Source organism: Podarcis liolepis (genome assembly GCF_965112155.1).
Source record: "Podarcis liolepis genome assembly, chromosome: 10".
Lineage (NCBI taxonomy): Eukaryota > Metazoa > Chordata > Lepidosauria > Squamata > Lacertidae > Podarcis > Podarcis liolepis.
This window is the reverse complement of record NC_139562.1, coordinates 24,119,061-24,140,607: the sequence shown is the minus strand read 5'-3', so window position 1 is coordinate 24,140,607 and position 21,547 is coordinate 24,119,061. Positions and strand designations below refer to the sequence as shown.

Here is a 21,547-nt window from a genome sequence, read left to right as displayed (position 1 = left end):
ATAAGAAGGGTCCTTCCACTGTCTGGAGAGGTCACTTCCTGGTTTGCATGGAGCTGTTTTCAACGACATGCGACTCCTGGAGGACCGGCCAGCACTCAACGTAGCCCTTGGCTCAAAAAAAAAATGTAGCCAGCCCTGTTTGATTTCAATAGGACATGTAGCCCAAAAGGCCCAGTTAGCCATGACTAACTGAAGGCCATGGCTAGCCTGAGGACATGAGGAAGATGTCTCAGGCGGCAGATGTTGAGGGGCAGGCAGTGGTGGTGAGGCAAGGACAGAGTTGCCTCTGCCATAAAGGTTTTCCTGCACCCGCTAAACTAGCTTAGTGCCCTCAGGTGCAATAGAGGCAGCTAGTGCTGAAGTAATATTCAACTGTCAACCTGGTTAGTTTCTGTAGCCAGAACATCTTATTCTTTTATCTAAAGCAGCGAGAAGCCTTGAGCAAGCCTTGCTGAAGCCCCTTTATGTTCAAAAAGGACCTGAACCACAACAACCTCTCTTTAGATCAGGGCCAGTTTATTTCCTAATACATAAAAGCAGACATTACTATCCACAATGAATACTAGGCATTTTAAAACACAATCTTAAGCACAGTCAGTTGAAAGAAAGCCCCACCAAGTTCACCAATGGGGCTGAGTTCACCAGACTGCAGCCTGAGTTCTACTTTTTAGGCCATCGTGACTTCCAACAAATAGAAAGAAGGCAACTGTTGTCGAAGAGGGACGTCTCTTCCTCTCCTTTTTTCCCAGAAGTTAACGTTTTTCAGACATTCCCATTTTTAAAAATGAAACTGGAAAGAAGTATTTAAAAATACAGAAAGGATTTAGAACACAGGTTAAAAGGGGAAACGAGGCACATGGGGATATTAGCAAAAGTAAAAATAGTCTCTCCCTTGACTATGATTAGGCAAACTTGCAGCGTTGATCCACCAGGTTTGCGTCACACCAGATTTTACCGTTCTGGAGTCTCCCCAACAGTTTCTTTAATGCCCTCGACCCCAGCTTCTATGATTCAAACTATAAAAAGTGGTCATAGGTTTCCATGTAGCTCTGTTGATATCCGTATTGTAACTCCCTGGAACAAAAAGAAAAGGAGAATAACCAGTCACTACAAAGTACTGGCTGCACATGTGTTATACAGTAGACAGGCATGTAGGCAGAAAGGTGACAAAATATTTGGCATTAGTAGAAAAAGATTCATTTCATCTAGTATTTGAAGAGAGCTGGGGCCCCAATCTTAAATATAATTTAAATTCAGGCAAAGCTAATAAAATTGACCTCATCCCAAAACAGACTGGCTACAACCCAAAGTCATGCATACGTGTATCTATGGTGAACAGATTATTATTTTTTTTAAATGCCCCGATCTACTGCCAGAATTGGCAACTAAAGGCTGGGTACAGGCAGTAGTTTTTCAGAAACTCGAATGTGTCTGAAACTGCAGTTTTTTCCCAGTTCAGAATTAATGGCCAAAATTATCCCCACTGCCGCTCTTTTTGCCTAAGGGTACCATATGCTGAAACCACCACTTTCAGGGACAAATAGGGGCCATGCAGAAATGATAAGAGGGCCTTTTGGTTCAGGCTGTGGAATTCCCTTCCACTAGAGCTATGCTCATCCCCCTTGTTGACATATTTTTGTCACTGAAAACACAGCTGCTCTGTTCAAAATAGGAGGGTTAACAAGGTTATTGTGATGTTTGCTCTGTGACAATGTATTCTGCTGATCATTATTGTGAATTTATTGCTCTGTTCTATTTTGCATTTTATCACTAATAACCTTTGTTGAAGGGCATCTATGAACAACAAGAACAACAAGAGCAGCTGCAGCAGGTGGATTTTTGGCAGCCTACTGGCATGGTCCCTTGATCCAGATTTAGGGTGCATTCTGGAGCATGCGCCCCCATGGCTGCTTTTTCTTAAGAACAGAAATGACGTTTAAAGCAATATGCTTATGGCAATGTACAGTTTGGCCCTCAGACTCTGAAGCCCTTTTGCTCTGTACATGAAACCTTTTGTTCTGCCATACCCACCTGAAAATCTCCGATGAAAGTTAAGAAGAAGAAAACAAAACTGAAGGCTACTACCCATTCGCACATTGCACTCACAAAATGAAATACGTAATCCTAATGGAAAGGAAAAATAAAAAGTAATTCTAAACACCAAAAATGGCAAACAGAAGGCAAGTCAGACAGGCAGATACCAATTAATGTATACACCAGGAACACAAAGAAGATGCCTATTTTTATTTTGGAGAAATACATTTTGTATTTTTTTTTTTATAAATAAATTAAACTCCTTAGAACAATTATATTGGAGACACTGAGGTTCACATTTCCTTGTTAATCATTCCGAAATTTTGAATTATTTTATTACCGTTTTCTCTCTCTTTCTTTGATGGGTATTGCTTTTAAGACTTTTTTACCGTCTTGTAAGAAAAGCTGTTTAAAAATAATAATAATTTAGATTTTCAAGATAGCCTATTGGTCACTTGTTCAGTATTTTGCCATTTTAAGATTTTGAAGTTTTATGATGTTCTTAATTATTTTACTGCATTCCGCCTTGATATTTTTTTGACCTGGCTGTTTACAAATATTCAAATAAATAAAGCCTCTCATGCCTCAGGATACAAACATATTGTTAAAATGGATTATTTTCACCCATTTACACTCTGTAGCAAGGTGCATATTCTCCCCAAGCCCCTTTTTTATTTTTATGAGATTCATAAGGCACGTGCTCCCTCTTGTGGTATATCATACCCACAGAAATACTTGCAGCAATTAGGAATTTCCAGCGAGGTTAGTCTGTTGCTGCAGCAAAAACAGAGTGCCTTGTTGCTCCTTAAAGACTAACAAATGTATTAAGGTAAGAGGTTTTAATGGACTAAAGCCTGTTTCTTTAGATGCATGAAGACAGTGAGGGAGGCAGACAAATGCATCATCAGGTCCACTCCAGTCAAGACTGTTCCCCTCACTGCAACCAATTTCACAGTATTTTCTTTTCTTTTGGTATTTTAAAATTGTAAACCTCCCCTCTGGGAGCCTCGGCAAAAAGGCTGGCTATAAATGCAGCAAATAAGTGTTATCCTCAGCAGGCAAGTGCATATATACGGGTGCATAAGCAGAAATTTGCAGGCAAGCACCATCACAATTAAATTCATGATGCTGGCATCTGTCTGTCTTGGGAGACAGTGGAGGATTGCAGCTTTGGGGGTGAGGTCAAGCTGTTGGAAGGTTGCAGTGCCTGCTGTGGCTGTAGAGACCGAAGCAAGAAACACATCTGCAGCTGGGACAGATGCAGGCATCCGGCTGCACTGCTGCAGATACACTATTGCGTCTGAATTTGATGCACATCTCCTGAAATTACAGTGGTGCCCCGCAAGACGAACGCCTCGCAAGACGGAAAACTCACTAGACGAAAGAGTTTCCTGTTTTGGAGGTGCTTCGCAAAACAAATCTTTTATGGGCTTGCTTCGCAAGACGACAATGTCTTGCGAGTTCCTGCGGGGTTGTTTTTTCCTCCCCCCCCTTTTTCTAAGCTGCTAAGCCGCTTATCAGCTGATCCGATCAGCCGATAAGCCGCTAAAAGCCGCTAATAGCGCTAATCCGCTAATCCTTCAATGGGCTTGCTTCGCAAGATGAAAAAACCGCTAGACGAAGAGAATCACAGAACGGATTCATTTCGTCTTGCGAGGCACCACTGTAGTACATATCTGCCCAAAGGTAGGATCAGTGCTGATTATGCAAACTCCTTCATTTATACCACTTCAAACCCCGTGCACAGCCTCCCAAACCCGAATGTGTAGCTTCTCATCCGATTCCTACGCAGATGTTGTCACTGAACCATTTCAATCCCAAACTGAAATAGGGCTGCAGCACCTATAGGAAACCTTAAACCTTAACACTATGTTGTACCAGGAAAGGGGAGCGTCTGCACCCCCATCGTTCAGCCCGGACACTGAGGTGCAGCTCTGAGGGCCTTCTGGCGGTTTCCTCCCTGTGAGGTGACAGGGAACCAGGCAGAGGGCCTTCTTGGTGGTGGCGCCCCCTTGTGGAATGCCCTCCCATCAAATGTCAAAGAAATAAACAACTATCTGACTTTTGGAAGACATCTGAAGGCAGCCCTGTTTAGGGAAGTTTTAAATGTTTGATGTGTTATTCTGTTTCAATATTCTGTTGGGAGCCACCCAGAGTGGCTGGGGAAACCCAGCCAGGTGGGCAGGGTGTTACTATTATTATTATTATTATTAGCTTCGCTCATTCTGACCCCAAGTGTAAGGAGCCTACTCGCAGCAAGGAGAGGAGCATTACTGTTTCCCCAAACACAAAGGCAAAAAGCCTGCTTTTTGCTTGCTGCACTTGATGATCCAAAAGGAGATTCTGGCAGCTCTGACCACCCGGTGGAATGAGTGAATAAAATAGGGCAGAGGTAAGTAACAGTGTATGCCCTGCAATGCCCTTTTTTGGGGGGGGGGTGGATATGTGTATCCCCCTCTGTATCCTGATGTTGGCACACCTATGCATTCTCAGTGCTAACTTAGAAAGAAAGCTCATCTTGTTCTCAATTTACCTATCACCAACATTAAACACACCTAGATGTTAAAATGTACGTATGTTCTTTTGCATTATATTAAATATCACGAAACAATATGGCAGCTTTTATAACCATGGCTATCTATGTAAATGCAAAATGGTTCTTAGCCTTGCACAACTTAGTCTGTGCAGCTTCAAACTTATCAAAGTTAAGTCCTTTGTTGTCTACTTTTGCCTGTCTTAATTTGAAAGTATTGAACAACCAAACAAAATGGAAAAACGATTATATATTTTTACTTAGTACGAATTTACCTTTTCACCTGGATTCCACTCAATCTTTGTTATGGAAACTAGTGAAGCACACGCAATCACTGGAGGAGAGGGTGTTAAAGGGAAACAACTGATTTAAAATGTAATGCTATTTTTGGCTTGTAATGCAGCAATGCGTAATTATTCACACAGAGGAATGGAACAGTCAGTGGGAGCCAGCACACAAACATACACAAACTTCCACAGACAATTGCAAGAAGTATGACACACGTCTCATTTTAGAATTTATACAGCCACAAATGTTTGGTGCACGGTCATGTAAGAAAATTCACCAAACAGGAAAACAGATGAAGTTAGTATCCAGTTTAGATTTTAAATGCCTAAATGTCCCCCCCCCTCTGGTCACAGACTTTTTATTTCAATGTTAGGACCTTTGATTGATTGATTATTATTTTTTAATGTTTAAAAGTTCTCCAAAATGATATGAACTGTAGGTTGGCAAATCACAGTCACTTCAGGGACTTTTATTACCATCAAATCTCAGAGCAGCCACACATGCACTTCTGTCCTCAGAACTGTTTTGGAATAAGGACTTATCCACACTTCCTCTTCCCTGGGGAAAACTTGCTCTTTACTGCTGAATCGGAGCAAACGTCAGCTGGGTTTCCCACAGATTGCTACTGGTTCTGATTTATTGCTAAAGAGCGGGGTTTCCAAGGGAAAGCGGCAGGGCAAAGGCAAAACCACTTGGAATCTATGGCCTGATAACCTCCGTGATTCTCAGTAGTCTTGTTATTTTACTCTCATGGTTGGTACCTCTGATCTGTACTTGCTGTGACTGCATAACTTCATCCATCCCTGAATAATAACCAACATAAGCAAACAGCCCTTGATCATCCAGGGATTCTTTTCCTTGGTTTTATTGTCAACCATGCTTTTGAGTGTAACCAAGCTTACACAAACCCTTGGGTCATATAACCAAATCACAAGGAGGAAATAAATTCAAAGGGCCAATGCCTCAGAACCAATGATCACGTAAACAAGACCCTAACTCCAACTCTCAACGTTACTTAAATTTTATGGCTGTAATCATCAAATCGTCCCATTCTTAGTAGTCTGCTAAGCCTCAATAATAGAAGATCTAGAGAATAGCAGAATGAGCATGTTACTTTCAGTGAAGGCATTTCAAATAACTGAATGCAATAGGAATGGGTTGTTGTTGTTGTTAAGGTAGACTATTCAAACAGGCAGAGTGACATACTGAAAAGGATACTGGGAATGATAGCTACCCAAGTCATTATACAGAAGAACAGCCTTGTGTGACACGTACACGAACTGCTCCATTGTGGATGCGACTTGTAAGAGATTACAGTTTGAAGCACAATGTACAGAGCGCCAGACACAAAAGCTAAAAGAGCACCTCCATCGTGGACAGCAGGAACTGTTAGCTCCTGAAAAGACAATTGGAAAAGCATTATCTACTATTGCAATTTCGCTAATGAACACAAAAGGGAGACTGATACTGCAGCAAATATGCAGAGGGTAAACACAAGAAAACAGACTGGATTTGTCAATATCTCCGCAGATGAGACTGAAAAGAAACTTTGATGCATTGTGCATCCCTGTTCTCAGAATTTTCCATATGGTTCCAGGACAGTCAAAACTGCACAGAAGAGCTGTGATGCTTTATGGTTTACACATGTTATTCTTTGTTGTCTTCCTTTTTGTTATGCATGCACTTCTTTTTCAACCAATCAATTAAATGACAGGGGAGAACCACCACATAGAAAAACAATGTGACCTTGTTTTCTGTCATGCTTATTTTATGCAACCAATAATTATTTTCTGCAGAATATCCACAGTTCTGTGATCAAGATCCCGGCTTCAGAATCGAAGGGTGAGATTTTGGTTCTTGTTATTTGCTAGTTGGCCTTGAACAATCTGCTTAACCTTGCTTGACTTTGGCATCTGCACATGAAGTTAATTACCTCATTCACTCTTCTCATATCTTATGCTACAAATTCTTGCAAAACCTAAGGCACGGGGCACAGCTTCTAAATATATAAAAGGAAATGTCACAATGTGAAGGGTTAAGGACAATTTGACTTGTCCACTTGCTAATTCTGCACAGCAGTACATTAATAACCATGGGAAAGCATGAAACTAGCAACACAACCCACAGATTTAAACAAAACAATCAAGCAATGGAATTTTGTCTTTGTTTAGCAGCTAGCTACTCTGAACAGGTATCTGGACACAGCAGTGGGCTGGAGGAGGGCTCAAGCCATCAACATGTGTGTTAAATGGCTGCCAGGTATATAATAAATTGTTTCTAAAATGCCTTCTCTCATTTATTTCCATACCATCATTTGATGCCATTAGATCTTCCAAAGGAACATTGTTGGGAGAACCACATTTTTTTGTGTTTGTTGACTATCTGTAATAGTGACAGACACCTGGAACTATCTGCCCTGCACTCCTTCAATGGCCACCACGTGCCTGTCATTCAGTAAACCAAGAAACAGTCTTTAGGAGGACTTTGACCTCTGGATGAGAGAGTCATTGAATTGCTCCATGCAGTATTAGTTCCAATTCTTGGTTGCTGATTTGCCCATAGGTTTTGTTTTTGTTTTTCGAAGGACAGGCTTTAGAATGTGATATATATATATGGTATTCTTAACTACTTGTAGGCCAGATGAAGGAGAAGCAAAATATCAATTGAGGAAAGACAGACAGAAAGATAAATTTTATTTGGGCCTACCTGAAAGCTTGCAACAATGCCCATTCCAACACAACCTATCCATCCAACAAACAGTGATAGTAAATTGAAACAGGGGGAAACGAAACGTGTCACTTCATTTTGCTCCTTGACAATTAGGTATCTTGCATACATCGTAACTGCACCTTTTTTGGAAAAAAGACAAAAATGTAAGTTATTAAGAAATTGGGACTATAAGAAAATCATTCAACAACACAAGAGAAGAAAGATTCTCCATCCTATTCAGATAATTTATATGCTATAAAGCTCTTCTGCGCAACACAGTGAGCAAAAGATGGAGGCCTCAAATAATGCTTTTCATTCATTTTAGTTCCCAACATTCTGTCCCATTCTGGAACAACCAAGAGCAGAACCTTGGGCGGGGAACACAGATGACGGGCAGTAGTTATGCAGATTTGATGATCAAATGATTGGGACAACCTGGGCTTGCAGGTAAGCTTGCTCCTCAGCCCCAGGGATGCACCCCTTTAATTTCTTCCATGTGCAAAAACAGTTGCTAACCCACCCTGTGGAAAAATGTAAGATACCGATTTATTAAAAAATGTATATTCCATTACAGTGGTACCTCGGGTTACATACGCTTCAGGTTACATACGCTTCAGGTTACAGACTCCGCTAACCCAGAAATAGTGCTTCAGGTTAAGAACTTTGCTTCAGGATGAGAACAGAAATCGTGCAGCGGCGGTGCAGCGGCAGCAGGAGGCCCCATTAGCTAAAGTGGTGCTTCAGGTTAAGAACAGTTTCAGGTTAAGTACGGACCTCCGGAACGAATTAAGTACTTAACCCGAGGTACCAAAGAAAACCAAGGTAACTAACAAAAAGATCAAAACAAATCACAATGCAGGATGAAACAATACAGCTACTTAAAAAACCTAAACAAATTACTAGAACTCAAAGGACCAAAGTCTGACTCGTGCAGGATCCATGCAATTCACAGTTCTAAACTCTGACTTTTGCAAAACGGTACTTCAGAAAGGGATAGTGCTTGGTCTTAACCTTTCTCCATCCCCTCTCCAACATAGGCATTTCTTGGAAATTTGTCACAGAAAGCCTACTTCCCTTCCTAATGTCTCTGAATGCCAGAATTCAGAAACTACCCTGGATTAAAATTTATAAAGCTAACATTGATGATAAAATTCACTTTAAGACTACTGGTTTTGGGCTGACTTCTAGCGGCCAATGCCACATAAATCCAGAGCAGAGAGAATGCTGTATTTTTTGTGGTTTTTCCTATCTGAAAATATGTGCCCATTTTACAGGTAATCATTTTTACCCAGTCAAGTCTTAGGATGAGACAGACGAGAAATTTTAAATTAAAAATGTAACAATAGACACATACATACATACCTAGGAATGCTGAAATGTTAATCATAAATCCAAAAATACCACTTTCTGGAGGTTTTGCTCCTGTATCACTAAAAAAACAAAAACACGCAGTTGTAATATACAAGGAGCACATTTAAATCTAACTGAAATAATAATGACAGTCACTTTCGCTGCATTTTTACTGGGAAGGTTTATTAAATACCATGTAATATCCATACTCCTTTAGAAGAAGAAGAAAGAAAAACAGCTTTGCTAATCAAGTCAGAGAAACATTAACCAACATTACACTGAAGTCAATGAAACATGTCTAAAATAAGTAAGTGAGTAACACCTTGAACATAACCACATTTATTTAGAAGAAAGTTCCATTGGCTTCAGTTTCAGATTTACCACCAGATCTGTATGCTCAGGTTTGCAAACTTGCAGCCTGATTCTATACACATATATTTTGGAAGCAAGTTCAATTTTGTTCCATGAAAAGTTGCTCTGGTGCACATTATTAAAGTAGAATACTCCCAGTATCTCTGAGGTGCATTTGTATTAATAATAAGCAAGTCCCTTTTTATTTGAATTTCTGCAGGCAGGGATAGTGACTCATTTTCCCTTTGTTTCAAAATCTGTTCTTGCCAGTGTAGATCCTTTAAAAAAACACACACCAAAAACCAATCAATTTTATCAGGTTATAATCTAGAGATAGGAATACAGCCCTTCAAATGAGTGGGCTGCTGATAGACTATTATCATCAGTGTTATATACTGAAGATGTTCACCCACAACTTAACAATCAGCATAGCTAACAGCCCAACAGATTGATAATTCCATCAGTGCTGAGACACTTATCAACTGTGAATGGTGTAAGACTGTGTGAGAGAGGAATGAACTGTCTTCCACTCCACCAAACACATAATTGGTGGTGGTGTCCAAACTGACAGTGCCTGAACTCCCGGTCGTGCTGGGACTTCATTTACATTTCCTGATTCATTGCTGCAAATTCCATATTTGGTCCATAGTCCTTGAAGCAAATATCTGAACCTGGAAAACAAGCATGCTGCATCCTTATGAATGTGTGATTTTAAATTCAGCAAGAGACATGCAAATAGGAATCAGCCCGAATGTGTGTGCTGGTCTTACTGCACAATCTTTCTATAGCATTCTGCAGTTTACTTTATCTGATTGATTGCTAAGCAAGCCAACTTCAAACAAAGTTGGTTTGTTTAACTCACTAAAACTAGGATTCCTGGTTTGTATGCAGTGCTAAGCATGGGATTCTTTGAAACTGAAAGTAAACTTTGCAGATACAAACTCCCTGTCGGTGCCAACCATCAGCTGGGTTCCCCATACAGTACTTTATTTATTCATCTTTTAGAAACACCCTTACTTTTATTTTAATCCGCAGGATTTTTAAAAAAATGTTAAGAGTCACAAATTAATTGTAAATTAGCTCTAAGTAACTTGGTAGACAGCAGAAAACTCATGTCCCAAGTGACTCACTTAGGACAAATCTGAAGTACTTCTTCAATTAGAGACTGGCCTTATACTACCTAAATAGTAAACTGAACTGCACTCACTTCAAAGTCTTTGAAGAGCATTAGGTAAGATGAGAATGGAATTTGCACGTGACCAATGTGCAATTTGAATTTCTTCTTGGAACACTTAATGGTTTAAGAGCATCACAAGTAATTAAAATTGCATTGAATGCCATTCATTTTTATTTAAACCTTTAAAAATTGGGTTTATGCATGAATTACAGCGTTTGAAAGATTGTCATTAAATAACATCTATAATGTGACTACATTTTAACTATGCTGTGAATTGTGCCTCAATGACAAAACAGTGAGGAAGCAGAAACATAAACATTTAACTTAGAAAAAACTGCGTCCAGGTAACCAGTAATAAGACACTCTGGTTCTATTATTTTAGGCCTGTGGTTTTCAACCAGTGTGCTGTGGCACCCTGGGGTGGCTTGAATGATGGTCAGGGGTGCAACAGGCAACACTGGCCTCTGTCCCTCTTTCCTCCTCTCCCACCTCTGGTTAAACCACAGAGCCTAGGACTTGCCAATCAGAAGGTCAGTGGTTCGAATCCCCGTCACGGGGTGAGCTCCCGTTGCTTGGTCCCTGCTCCTGCCAACCTAGCAGTTCGAAAGCACGTCAAAGTGCAAGTAGATAAATAGGTACCGCTCCAGCGGGAAGGTAAACAGCGTTTCCGTGCGCTGCTCTGGTTCGCCAGAAGCGGCTTAATCATGCTGGCCACATGACCCAGAAGCTGTACGCCGGCTCCCTCAGCCAATAAAGCGAGATGAGCGCCACAACCCCAGAGTCAGCCACGACTGGACCTAATAGTCGGGGTCCCTTTACCCTTTACCTTTTTAAAAAGCAATATAACAAAAGTTTTGGTCAGAAATCAGTTTCCACTGTGTTAAGGGGAGACACAACCAAACAAAAATAGCTGTTCTGAAAAGCTTAACTCTGAGGCAGGTTTCTTTTTTTTTTTTTTAAAGGCTTGAAATAAAGGTTAAACAAAGGTAAAGCACTACAAAGAAAAGTTATGGTCAGCTTTGCTTTTGTTCATTTATTTGTCTCAGATTGTAGGGTCATGATGAGCCAACACATTGATCATTCAGTCCATGCAGCACCCAGAAGCTGCACTTTCCATTCTACCCTCATCTTTTAAAGTTTTAAGATCAACTCAAAGCATGTGTATTCTACTCTCTCAGGCCTAGCATGAGAGACACAGCAGAACAAGTAAGGATTTTATTTTTAATTTTTTTTGCACTTTCATGTGCTTACATACTGATTGGTTCAGCATTATATCAGCCATAAAGACAATGAAAGATACTCCCGGGTTTCCATAACCAGCACGGTCATGAGAAAAAAAGAAAGTGTGTACAATTTTATTGAAAAATTATAGGAAAAAAATAGGCAATAACCTTATATTTGAAAATATGCGTCCTGGAATTAGTCATGTTGCCAAGGGGCCATACCACAGAAACCAAAAACTTTCTACTAAATATAAATTGCACAGAGGAAATCCCGTATCTGCATATGATTACATGTCTGTCTGACTCTCTCTCTCTCTCTGTTTGTGTGTCATCTCACTAGATGCTGTTAAGTAGTACAGTAACCAATGATGCCCAGGGAAACTATCCAAGTTTCTTTCTTCCACTGGAGACCAACTTTACGGCAGGGTCAGTTTCCTTAGCAGCAGAATGGCAACCGCTGTGCCATAGGAATACAAAACATTTCCCTTAAGCTTAAGTGTGTATGAATACACCCTCTTAGAACCATAGAATTGTAGTGTTGGAAGAGACCCCCCCCCTCCCTGAGGGTCATCTAACAATAAGCAAGGTTGCTATTTTCCTTGACAAAAGGTCTGTGGCTTTCATAGCTGCAAGCCAGGAAGAAAGTCAAGTGCTTGCTGCACTGGTAACAGAGGAAAGACTGGGAAAGCTTCAGTTTTGTGTTTCTGCAAATCTTGCAGCTGCCATGCACAGAACCCACATAGATGGGATAATTTCACAAAGTCAAGTACTGTTTTCCCCACCACAACTTCAAGTCCCAACAAATTCAGTGGGACTTGGGTTGCAATCCTGACCCACTTACCTAGAAGTAAGTCCTACTACTTCTGAGTAAATATTGTTAGGATTACACCACTACCTCAAGCTGCAATACGCTATCCTAAGTACACTTTACCTGATGCTATTTCTTATAGAAACAAACAGGGTTAAGGATTGGGTAATAAAAGTTGAAGACTTGTGCACCCTTACTTGGGAGTAAGCCCTACTAAAATCAGTGGGATTTATTTCTGAGGAAAGACACATAGGATCAGTTAAACACATGAGCTACAACAATATGCACATTTACTCAGTAGGTCTTAGGCCTTGAGTAAACTGTTACTGTCCTGTCACAACTTGCTGTTAGTTATGGGCTCCTTGAGGCAACCTGTTTATTGAACATTCAGCCTAATTTGCTTACACAAGGTTTAAGTTAAACTATGCCCAGTCTTGAGCATTCATTCTGTTTTGTCCGTGGGATTGTTATTTGACAATCAGCATTCCATTAAAGTTGCAATCCTAAATCCACTTTCTGGAACTATAAATCCCATGGAAATCAGTGCAGTTTACATACCAGTAAGCTCCCTTAATCAAATTGGTGAGCACTTAAAACCACATCCTTAAACTGGAACTGAAGACCTCACAGGCCAGGCTACACATGCAGCAGAATGTGGGATGCAACAGGCATAGGCAAACTCGGCCCTCCTGATGTTTTGGGCCTACAACTCCCATCATCCCTAGCTAGCAGGACCAGTGGTCAGGGATGATGGGAGTTGTAGTCCCAAAACATCTGGAGGGCCAAGTTTGCCTATGCCTGTTTGAGACTGTCGTAAGGAGACAACACTTTTGAATGCTTCACTATGTTTAAAGATCAAACGAAAACCTCCAAGTCAAAATTAGCACATAAAGTACTTTAACCCAGCCATTTCCCCATACCACACCGCTTGTCTACTTGCCAGTATGATCCCTCTTGTATGAAGTGGTACAGTCCACTCCAATCATCTCAGAACATTACCACCAGACTCCCCTTCCCTCTGGGCCAGTTTATAGATCCAGCAGACTGAAATAGAATCATAGAATTGTAGAGTTGGGACCTCAAGGTCAGACTCCCTGCAACCCAGGAATCTCAACTAGAGCATCCATGACAGATGACCATCCAATCTCTGCTTAGAAACCTCCACTGAAGTTGACTCAACCATCTTCCGAGGGGGTCCATTCCACTCTCTGACAGCTCTTGCCGTCAAAAATTCCTCCTAATGTTTAGTCGGAATCTCTGCTCTTGTAACTGGAAGCCATCGGTTGTCGTCGTCCCCAATAGCATGGCCCACTTAAAGGTGCATGTGGAAAGTTGCAGGTCAAAACACTCCCTGCATGAACTAAAACTCCCTGCTTACAGAAAGCTACCTTTCTATATGCAGGGAGTTGCCCCGACTCTCCATACAGGCAGCATTTAGACATAAGGGACGCAGGTGGCGCTGTGGGTTAAACCACAGAGCCTAGGACTTGCCAATCAGAAGGTCGGCGGTTCAAATCCCCGCGATGGGGTGAGCTCCTGTTGCTCGGTCCCTGCTCCTACCAACCTAGCAGTTCGAAAACACGTCAAAGTGCAAATAGATAAATAGGTACCGCTCCAGCGGGAAGGTAAACAACGTTTTCGTGCGCTGCTCTGGTTCGCCAGAAGTGGGTTAGTCATGCTGGCCACATGACCCGGAAGCTGTACGCCGGCTCCCTCGGCCAGTAAAGCAAGATGAGCGCCGCAACCCCAGAGTCGGCCACGACTGGACCTAATGGTCAGTGGTCCCTTTACCTTTACCTTTTCCCACCCAGGGGTCAAGAAAACCTCCCCCACTTGATCTGGCATGCCTGCGATCGGATGCACTGGCTTCCCGCTGCACGTGTGTACCCAGCAACCCCTCTACACGGGGGTGCCACTCTGTCCCCTGGTTCTCCCACAGAGGGCGCCCTCCTCCTGCTCCCCCCAGCAGGGGCTCTCACCTGATGTACGGGAACAGCGGCTCCACGTGGCCTTCGAGGACAGCGATCACGTAGGAGATGATGAAGGAGGCCGAAGACCAGACGACCAGCAGCGTCGGAACGAAGGCCGCTCCTTGCGTGCAGCAGGGCATCCTGTGCTGCTGCTGCTGCCACCGCCAGCGGCGCCCCCTAGGGATCAGCGGCTGCCTCTCCCCGCCGCCAGGCATGGAGGCAAGAGAGGCCGCGCCGGCTCGCGGAAGCGGAGAGCAGCCTGGCAGGCGAGTGAAGTCACAAAGCGCCTGAAGTCACAAAACTTTTAATTGGGAGGCCAGAGGCGCCGCGCGCGCGCGCACACACACACACGCCTTTTCTCCCTCCTCGCGCGAGCTTCGTGGAAGAGAACCAGGACACGCGCAGACACGACCAGTCCCTCGCTTTCTTCTGCAGCCGCCTCCTCCGAGTTGCTTCTATTCGCAGCTCAGTCCGACGCCCTTTTGGAAAGAGAGAGAAAAAGAGAGGCCACCGAGGTCTCTCTCGCTTCCTCCCACACACCTGCAGAAAGTTATCTCGCGCAGAGAGCAGGAAGTCTTTCTCTCTCTCTCTCAGAGAGCGCAAGTCCAACCTCTAAGAAACCGAAGCGAGCCGAATTCCCCTCACAAACCCAATGCTGTCCTTTTCCAGGAAAAAGCGAATTCCGCTCGCATTCATCACAGTTCCGTTCTACAACCCCCACAGAATCCTCCTCCTCCTCCCAGCCCCATACATAAAACGTCCTCACACAAAAAGTTTTCTGTTTTGGTTTTTCAACTGGGGAAGCTACTAGGTTTCCCGCCTTGCAAAAGTCCGGGTCGTGGTTTGCCCAGGCTGCGAGAGACGATTGCTGAAGTTCATAGGCGCGCAAAGTTCTGAGCGGGCATCTTTGCGCAACGCAACGCGGCGAAAACGCTTCCTCGCGCAGCCACAAAACGGAACTTTTCGGAGCTCGCCTCTCGGTAACCTCAGCAAACCGGAGGGAGGAATTCCCTCCCCCCCATTGCTGAAATGTTTCTGGGATATTGTGCAATTCAATTCTGTTTTTTTAAAAAAGCACGCGGTTTCCTGCCTCTAGAGTTCATCACCCGGGGATGAGCCTGAGAAAAAAAACATTCTGCATCCTTTCACCAGGGAAGCAAGCGGGCCTTTCACTTTCGTTTCTATTCTTCAGTTAGCCATGGGACCACCGCTTCTTCTTTTTGGCTCTCTTTTACGAGAAGAGGGTCAGGGGGAGAATTCCCATTTAGCTAACGCGTGAGAGGGGCTCTGAATCATGAGTCACAATCATGCGAGAAAGCAGTGAGGATGGTTGAGAAAGTCCCACTATTTCTCAACACCCTTCTGTGTGGCCTAATGAATGGTTATCTTCTTTTTAAATTACATTTTTCAGCAAGCATTGACATAAGAGTAAAATACAGCTAGTGGCCACCAAATAAAACGTTTTACACAACGGTACAAAATATTGCAAGGAAAAGCAGAAAGATTAGATTGATTAGACAGAATATTAGATCAGGCATAGGCAAACTCCGGCCCTCCAGATGTTTGAGACTACAATTCCCATCATCCCTGACCACTTGTCCTGTTAGCTAGGGATGGGAATTGTAGTCCGAAACATCTGGAGAGCCAAAGTTTGCCTATGCCTGGATTAGATTGATGTATTCCCTAATGTTCTTTGCCTTTTATACATCACGGCAGTCTGTTTGTTTGCATGTCTGACTCATTAAAGTAACATATGAAGGTTCCACTTCATATGTTTTATCTCTTTCAACCTGTCTTCAACATGAGCATTGGTCAAGCATTATTACTCAGTTGTGCTATAAACAATACCCTGATATTTCAGTATCCATGGTGGTTGTTAGCTATATCAGGACTTTGCACTTTGCTTAAGCGTTTAAGGAAGTAGTAATGGTAAATGGGGCTTTTTGGCTGACAAGGTTCCTATTCACAATCCAACTGAAATTGAAGGAAAAACCAGTTGCACACAGAGCAAAGGCTAGTAATTCTCCCTCTTTCTGTACCTTGTTATACCGGGTCAAGTGGTCTTATGGACCACTAAGGGCAAAGATTCAAATGTCAGCATTAACCGGAAAATATAGCTCTTCTCTTTCTGCAGTTTGGTCTGCAAGGAATAAAAGAGTGGAGCTAAAGAGTTTTGCCATAAAACCTAAACACAGAGAGTGGTACAGTATACAGATTAAGAAATCAGTATTAAAATGATATGTGCATATAATGGACTTCAAACAAATCAGAAGGAGAAAAATCAAGTAGTTATTGCCCATAATCCACAATACACTTTGAATGAGTTGTGTTGTCTTTCATGGAAGAATGCAAGTGTGCATAAACAGTAGTGCATATCTGATTTCCAGAACTGACTGATATGAAGGAAATGGACTGCTTCATTTAAATAAAAACCCTGCAGGTAGTTGATCTGGGGATTATGTAATTATATTGCCTGGCTCAATAGTCTCCCCTCTCTGAAAAAACAACCTGGAGCATGTCACAAATTAATTAAAGGAAAGTTGTTGCCATTAACCTATGACTACCATAGAATATAAACAATTGTCTTCTTCTAATGTTTTGAATGTTTGTGGATTGAAACGCAAATCAAAGGTAACTTCAGGTTATAATTAGCCAGTGAATTTCTTTGACATTCAGATCAGGTTGAGTCTCAACAATGGGACACAAAGAAACAAATGGCTTGGAGGATTTTCATACCTTTATTTTATTATAATAACAATAATAATAATTTATTATTTATTACCCACCCATCTGGCTGGATTTTCCCAGACACTCTGGGTGGCTCCCAACAGAATAATAATAATAATAAAGTGACAAAACATCAAACATTAAAAACTTCCCTAAAGAGAGCTTCTTTCAGATGTCTTCTAAAAATCAGATAGTTGTTTATTTCCTTGACATCTTATTTCCTAAGAACAATCCGTTTTTATCCTTCTAGTAATTTTTTAATCTTAATTAATAAAAGTTTGTGGTTCCTATCAGTAGCGTGGAAGTAACTGAAATTTCAAATATAGTTTCCTTTTTTAAAACTAGGAGAAAAGTTTAATACCATGAAATAGAGCTAGTACAGTATGTAGGGCCACTGGAAGTGTGCAAAGGAAAAAGCTAAGATTATTGTGATTTTGGCAACTGAAAATGTACTCATCTTTTCATTTTTTGCATGGGATAGCCCACATTAGAGTAGCACTTAGGTGCAGTACTGGGCTGGGGAGAGCCAACAAACCGAGGCTGAATCATGACAAGAAGGTGGCATGGTAGGGAGGGTATGCAGTCTCCAGGAAGGAGCAGCTACATAATTGGGAGGTTACCTCCTGGATCCAACATTGTCACTAGATGCCCAAGTGGCCTTTGTGACAGAGAATGCCTTTTTCCAGCACTGGCTGATTCACCAGCTACCAGTATATAATTCCTGGACAGGGATCTCTTTATATTTGTATTCCCATAATCTCAGCAAACACTTACCGGTAAGTATCCTTCCTTTTGCTGAGATACCCAGTTCTACCATGAAAACAGTTGAAAAACCACTGCCTACACAATACCCCCAACACAATAATACAGAAAGTTTTAGGCACCACCTAGTGGCAACAGCCTTGTGGTTACAGAAAGGAAATCTTCTTTTTCATAAGTGATAAGGAATGCGGGTGGCGCTGTGGTCTAAACCACTGAGCCTCTTGGAGTTGTCAGCTTGAAGGTGGGCAGTTCGAATCCCTGTGACGGAGTGAGCTCCTGTTGCTCTGTCCCAGCTTCTGCCAACCTAGCAGTTCAAAAGCATGAAAATAGATAAATAGGTACCACTGTGACAGGAAGGTAAAATGGCATTCCATGCACTCTGGTTTCCGTCACAGTCTTCCGTTGCACTGGAAACAGTTTAGTCATGCTGGTGACATGACCAGGAAAGCTGTCTGTGGACAGACGCTGGCTCCCTCAGCCTGAAAGCGAGATGAGCACCACAACCCCATAGTCACCTTAACCATCCAAGGGTCCTTTACCTTTACCTTTTACACCCTTATGAGGTTCTGAAACAAAATGTTGCCTTTTGGAGTGCTTCTTTTCAGAGTTCCAACTACTCTAGACCAACCCCTTGGTTTTCTTTTCACTTGCAAACAGTCAGTCAGGATTCCATATCCACTGAACATGCACATATTATTATTAAAGCACTAAGAAGACTGTGCATTCAGCTTGCAAGCTTAATATTGGCAGGAGCTGGCTACAAATTATAGCATAGGCACTCTGGGGAATTTGTCCTTGTCTCCTCTCTCCCAATTAACCCCCATCTCCAGGGCCCACTCCATGACATCACAGGGAAATGCCCCACTAATGTCACCAGGAGCCACCACCAAGTCTCAGGTTTGGACTCTGAAATCTCTGGGTCTGGGATACTGCTGACCTGGCAACCATAGTCCTCAATGGGTTTCAGGGGGTAGGGTGGAGAGGGCGTCCCACCATTTGAGGGGTTTTTTTTGGGGGGGAGGTATGTCCAGCCCTAGCTGCATTAAATTATTTTATCCATTGGTGTATATCAGGCATGGCCAAACTCGGCTCTCCAGATGTTTTAGGACTACAATTCCCATCATCCCTGACCACTGGTTTTGTTAGCTAGGGATGATGGGAGTTGTAGTCCCCAAACATCTAGAAGGCCAAGTTTGGCCATGCCTGGTATACATGGACAACTCTCTCTTCTTTACTACAATAGGTCCTAACTGGATAACACATTCCAGACAGTGTTGGAGACTATAACTGTTTGCTCCGTGGCAATTGTGCAATGGTATACCAGAGTTCTATCCTTTTTTATCAAGTGTTTAACATCTACATGAAACTGTGTGTGATTTCATCAAGGAATATGGTGTAAGGTGTCACTAGTATGTGGAAACATCTAGCTGGTATTTCTTTTGAGTACTGTATTCAAATCAGCAGAAGAGCCTCTCCTGGCTTTTCCTGAGTTGTATTGTGCAGGCCCACGGAAGAGCCTTTGCAGTGGTGCCTCCACATCTGTGGAATGACCCCCTCCATGAGGTGTGTCTTGCCCCAACTCTGTGTTCTTTCAGATGCTGCATACGAACGCCACCTTTGTCACCAAGAGGCTGGTGGATTAAGTCCTTTTTAGGGTGTTTTAGATTACACTATGTAATTTATGAGCATTATTTTAATGCTTTTACATAAGTAATCTCTCTCTCTCTCTCACACACACACACACACACATTGCATTAGAGGCTGAGGAAGAAAAAATCAAGCGCCTCTTGCTGCCTCAAAAATGTGAACCATCATTCTAGACCTGACTCCGAAAAGCTCATAAGAACATAAGCAGAGCTTGCTGGATCAAATAGCCCACAAGTCTAGCATCCTGTTCTCACAGTGGCGAACCAGATGCCTATAGGAAACCCCCAAACAGTACCCGACTACTCTCCGCTGCTGTGGTTTCCAGCAAGTGGTATTCTGAGGGGAGGGAGAACACAGCCACCGTGTTTACAAGTAGTAGCAGTAATAATAATTTTATTATTTATACCCCGCCCATCTCGCTGGGTTGCCCCAGCCAGCCCTTTCCTACATCTATCTGTGTAATTTTTGACAGCCATCCAAGTTGGTGGCCATTGCCTCACCCTGTGGAAGCAGATTCCCGTTCGACCACGCGCCGTGTGAATACGTGTTTCCCCATTTTTTGCCTGTACTGAATCGTCCCACTTTCCAGCTTCCTTCGGTGCCCCAAGAACCCTAGCAGCGCTACGAGGCAGAACCAAGGGACACGGGTGTGTGGAGAGAACGGACAGAGGGACATACCCGCGTCTGCTCTCCCCTCCCTTTTAACCTTTTCTTATTTTCAAAACGCTTGCATTTGGCTGGGCAGGCCTGCACGCGGCGTTTGCGGTTTAGACTGATTTGTTTAATTCAAAGACTGCGAGGAAGAAGGCCTTTCTTTAGCCAGCGGTCACGAGACCGTGCAAAAAAGACCGACGAGCACATGACTTTTTCCCCGGGCAGAAAAGGAGACTTTCCACGCTGCTGCTCGGAGCAACGCACAGCAAGAGTAGGAGGAGGCGGCGCCCGCCCGCTGCAGCAACTGCAGGCCCGAAGGTGGCGCCGTGGCTCCGTAGATGGCGCCGTCGAGCCCGATCCCGGAAGCGGCGGCCTTTGGGATGCACCCGGCAGCGGGGTTGGGCGACGGCTGCTGCTGCTGCTGCTGCTCGGATTGGCCGCCGGCCGCAAGAGAGGAAGGTGGGCACCGGCGGCGGGCTTGTAGGGTGATGGTGGCCGTCGGGTCATGCTGCTGAAGCTCCTGCAGAGACAGACCTATACCTGCCTCTCCCACAGGTATGGGCCTTGCCTTTGCCTCGGAGGCATCGTCCTCATGATCGTCTCTGCCCTGCAGTTCGGAGAGGTGAGTGGAGACCTGCGGGGCCCGCTCCGGAGCAGCCGGGAGCCGGGGGGTTGTTTTGTTTGCAGCCCTCCCAAGTATCCCCTCCCCCAGCCGCACTTCCAGGATCCTTCTCCCGACTGCACTTCCCTTAAAATCCTGCTAAGGGTTCCCTCCCTCCTTCCCACCTTGCATGTGACAGACAGTCCCGGTTTTCCTCTTCCCGTCTCCGCTCCAGTCCCCCCGCCCCCCGCCATCTTTCCTTTCCCCTGCATTTAAGCAGCTGCGTTACAGGCACAATTATTTTCTCCTTCATTGCATCTCCTGTGTCGGGAAGATCGCAGCCTGTTCGGCCTGGTAGGTATGTTACTCCTAAAGACTCGTAGATTTTAGCAGAAACTTTATTTACAGCACGTGCTGCGCCCTTCTCATCTTCCTGAAGCTCCCACCCGTTGTTCTATACGCAAATCGTTTCCCTTGCCACTCTTTAATTGCCATTTTTTCCTCATTTATATTGCGCCCACCCCCCTACATTCCTCCTGCCTTTCTCTGGATTTCTCCCTGCATTTGTTATACTTCCTTTCTTTATTCATAGCCCACATTACCTACTGCACAGTTTCCTATAGTCTCCCAGCGTTCTTCTTCCGCCATATTCTATTCCTCCAGAAGTTTTGGGCTACAACTTCCATCACCCCTCCCAGCAGGCATAGTTGTGC

The 21,547-nt window shown here is 43.4% G+C and overlaps 3 protein-coding genes across 4 annotated transcripts in view; 2 read left to right on the top strand and 1 right to left on the bottom strand.

Moving 5' to 3' along the window:
* Nucleotides 1-21,547, top strand: part of SYCP3 (synaptonemal complex protein 3) — a 113,354-nt gene that overhangs the window by 33,721 nt on the left and 58,086 nt on the right. The gene's annotated exons all lie outside the window — the stretch shown is intronic.
* DRAM1 (DNA damage regulated autophagy modulator 1) lies at nt 496-15,480 on the bottom strand. 2 transcript variants are annotated; one of them, XM_083462085.1, is made up of 7 exons: nt 14,453-15,474; nt 8,927-8,994; nt 7,562-7,704; nt 6,074-6,251; nt 4,843-4,901; nt 2,032-2,124; nt 496-1,074 (listed from the first exon to the last, which is right to left on the bottom strand). In XM_083462085.1, the coding sequence occupies exons 1-7, from the start codon at nt 14,656-14,658 to the stop codon at nt 1,030-1,032; spliced, it is 792 nt and encodes a 263-aa protein (XP_083318211.1). In that variant the 5' UTR covers nt 14,659-15,474; the 3' UTR covers nt 496-1,029. The 2 variants fall into 2 exon arrangements, with proteins under 2 accessions (XP_083318211.1, XP_083318210.1); XM_083462084.1 differs by lacking the exon at nt 496-1,074 and having other exon boundaries at nt 1,081-2,124; nt 14,453-15,480.
* The window catches only part of GNPTAB (N-acetylglucosamine-1-phosphate transferase subunits alpha and beta), a 43,462-nt gene continuing 42,372 nt past the window's right edge, over nt 20,458-21,547 (top strand). Inside the window, exon 1 of the mRNA XM_083461845.1 lies at nt 20,458-20,855. Coding sequence (XP_083317971.1) covers nt 20,739-20,855 — 117 coding nt within the window. The 5' untranslated portion in view covers nt 20,458-20,738. The remainder of the gene's footprint in view (nt 20,856-21,547) is intronic.

Excerpts from the sequence above, each read along its gene's own strand:
- DRAM1 (XM_083462084.1), bottom strand. The coding sequence starts at position 14,658 with ATGCCTGGCGGCGGGGAGAGGCAGCCGCTGATCCCTAGGGGGCGCCGC. Across the intron at positions 6,252-7,561 it reads GCATTGTTGCAAGCTTTCAG|GAGCTAACAGTTCCTGCTGT; the intron begins GTAGGCCCAAAT and ends TTGTCTTTTCAG. Across the intron at positions 4,902-6,073 it reads TTGGGTAGCTATCATTCCCA|TGATTGCGTGTGCTTCACTA; the intron begins GTATCCTTTTCA and ends CCTCTCCTCCAG.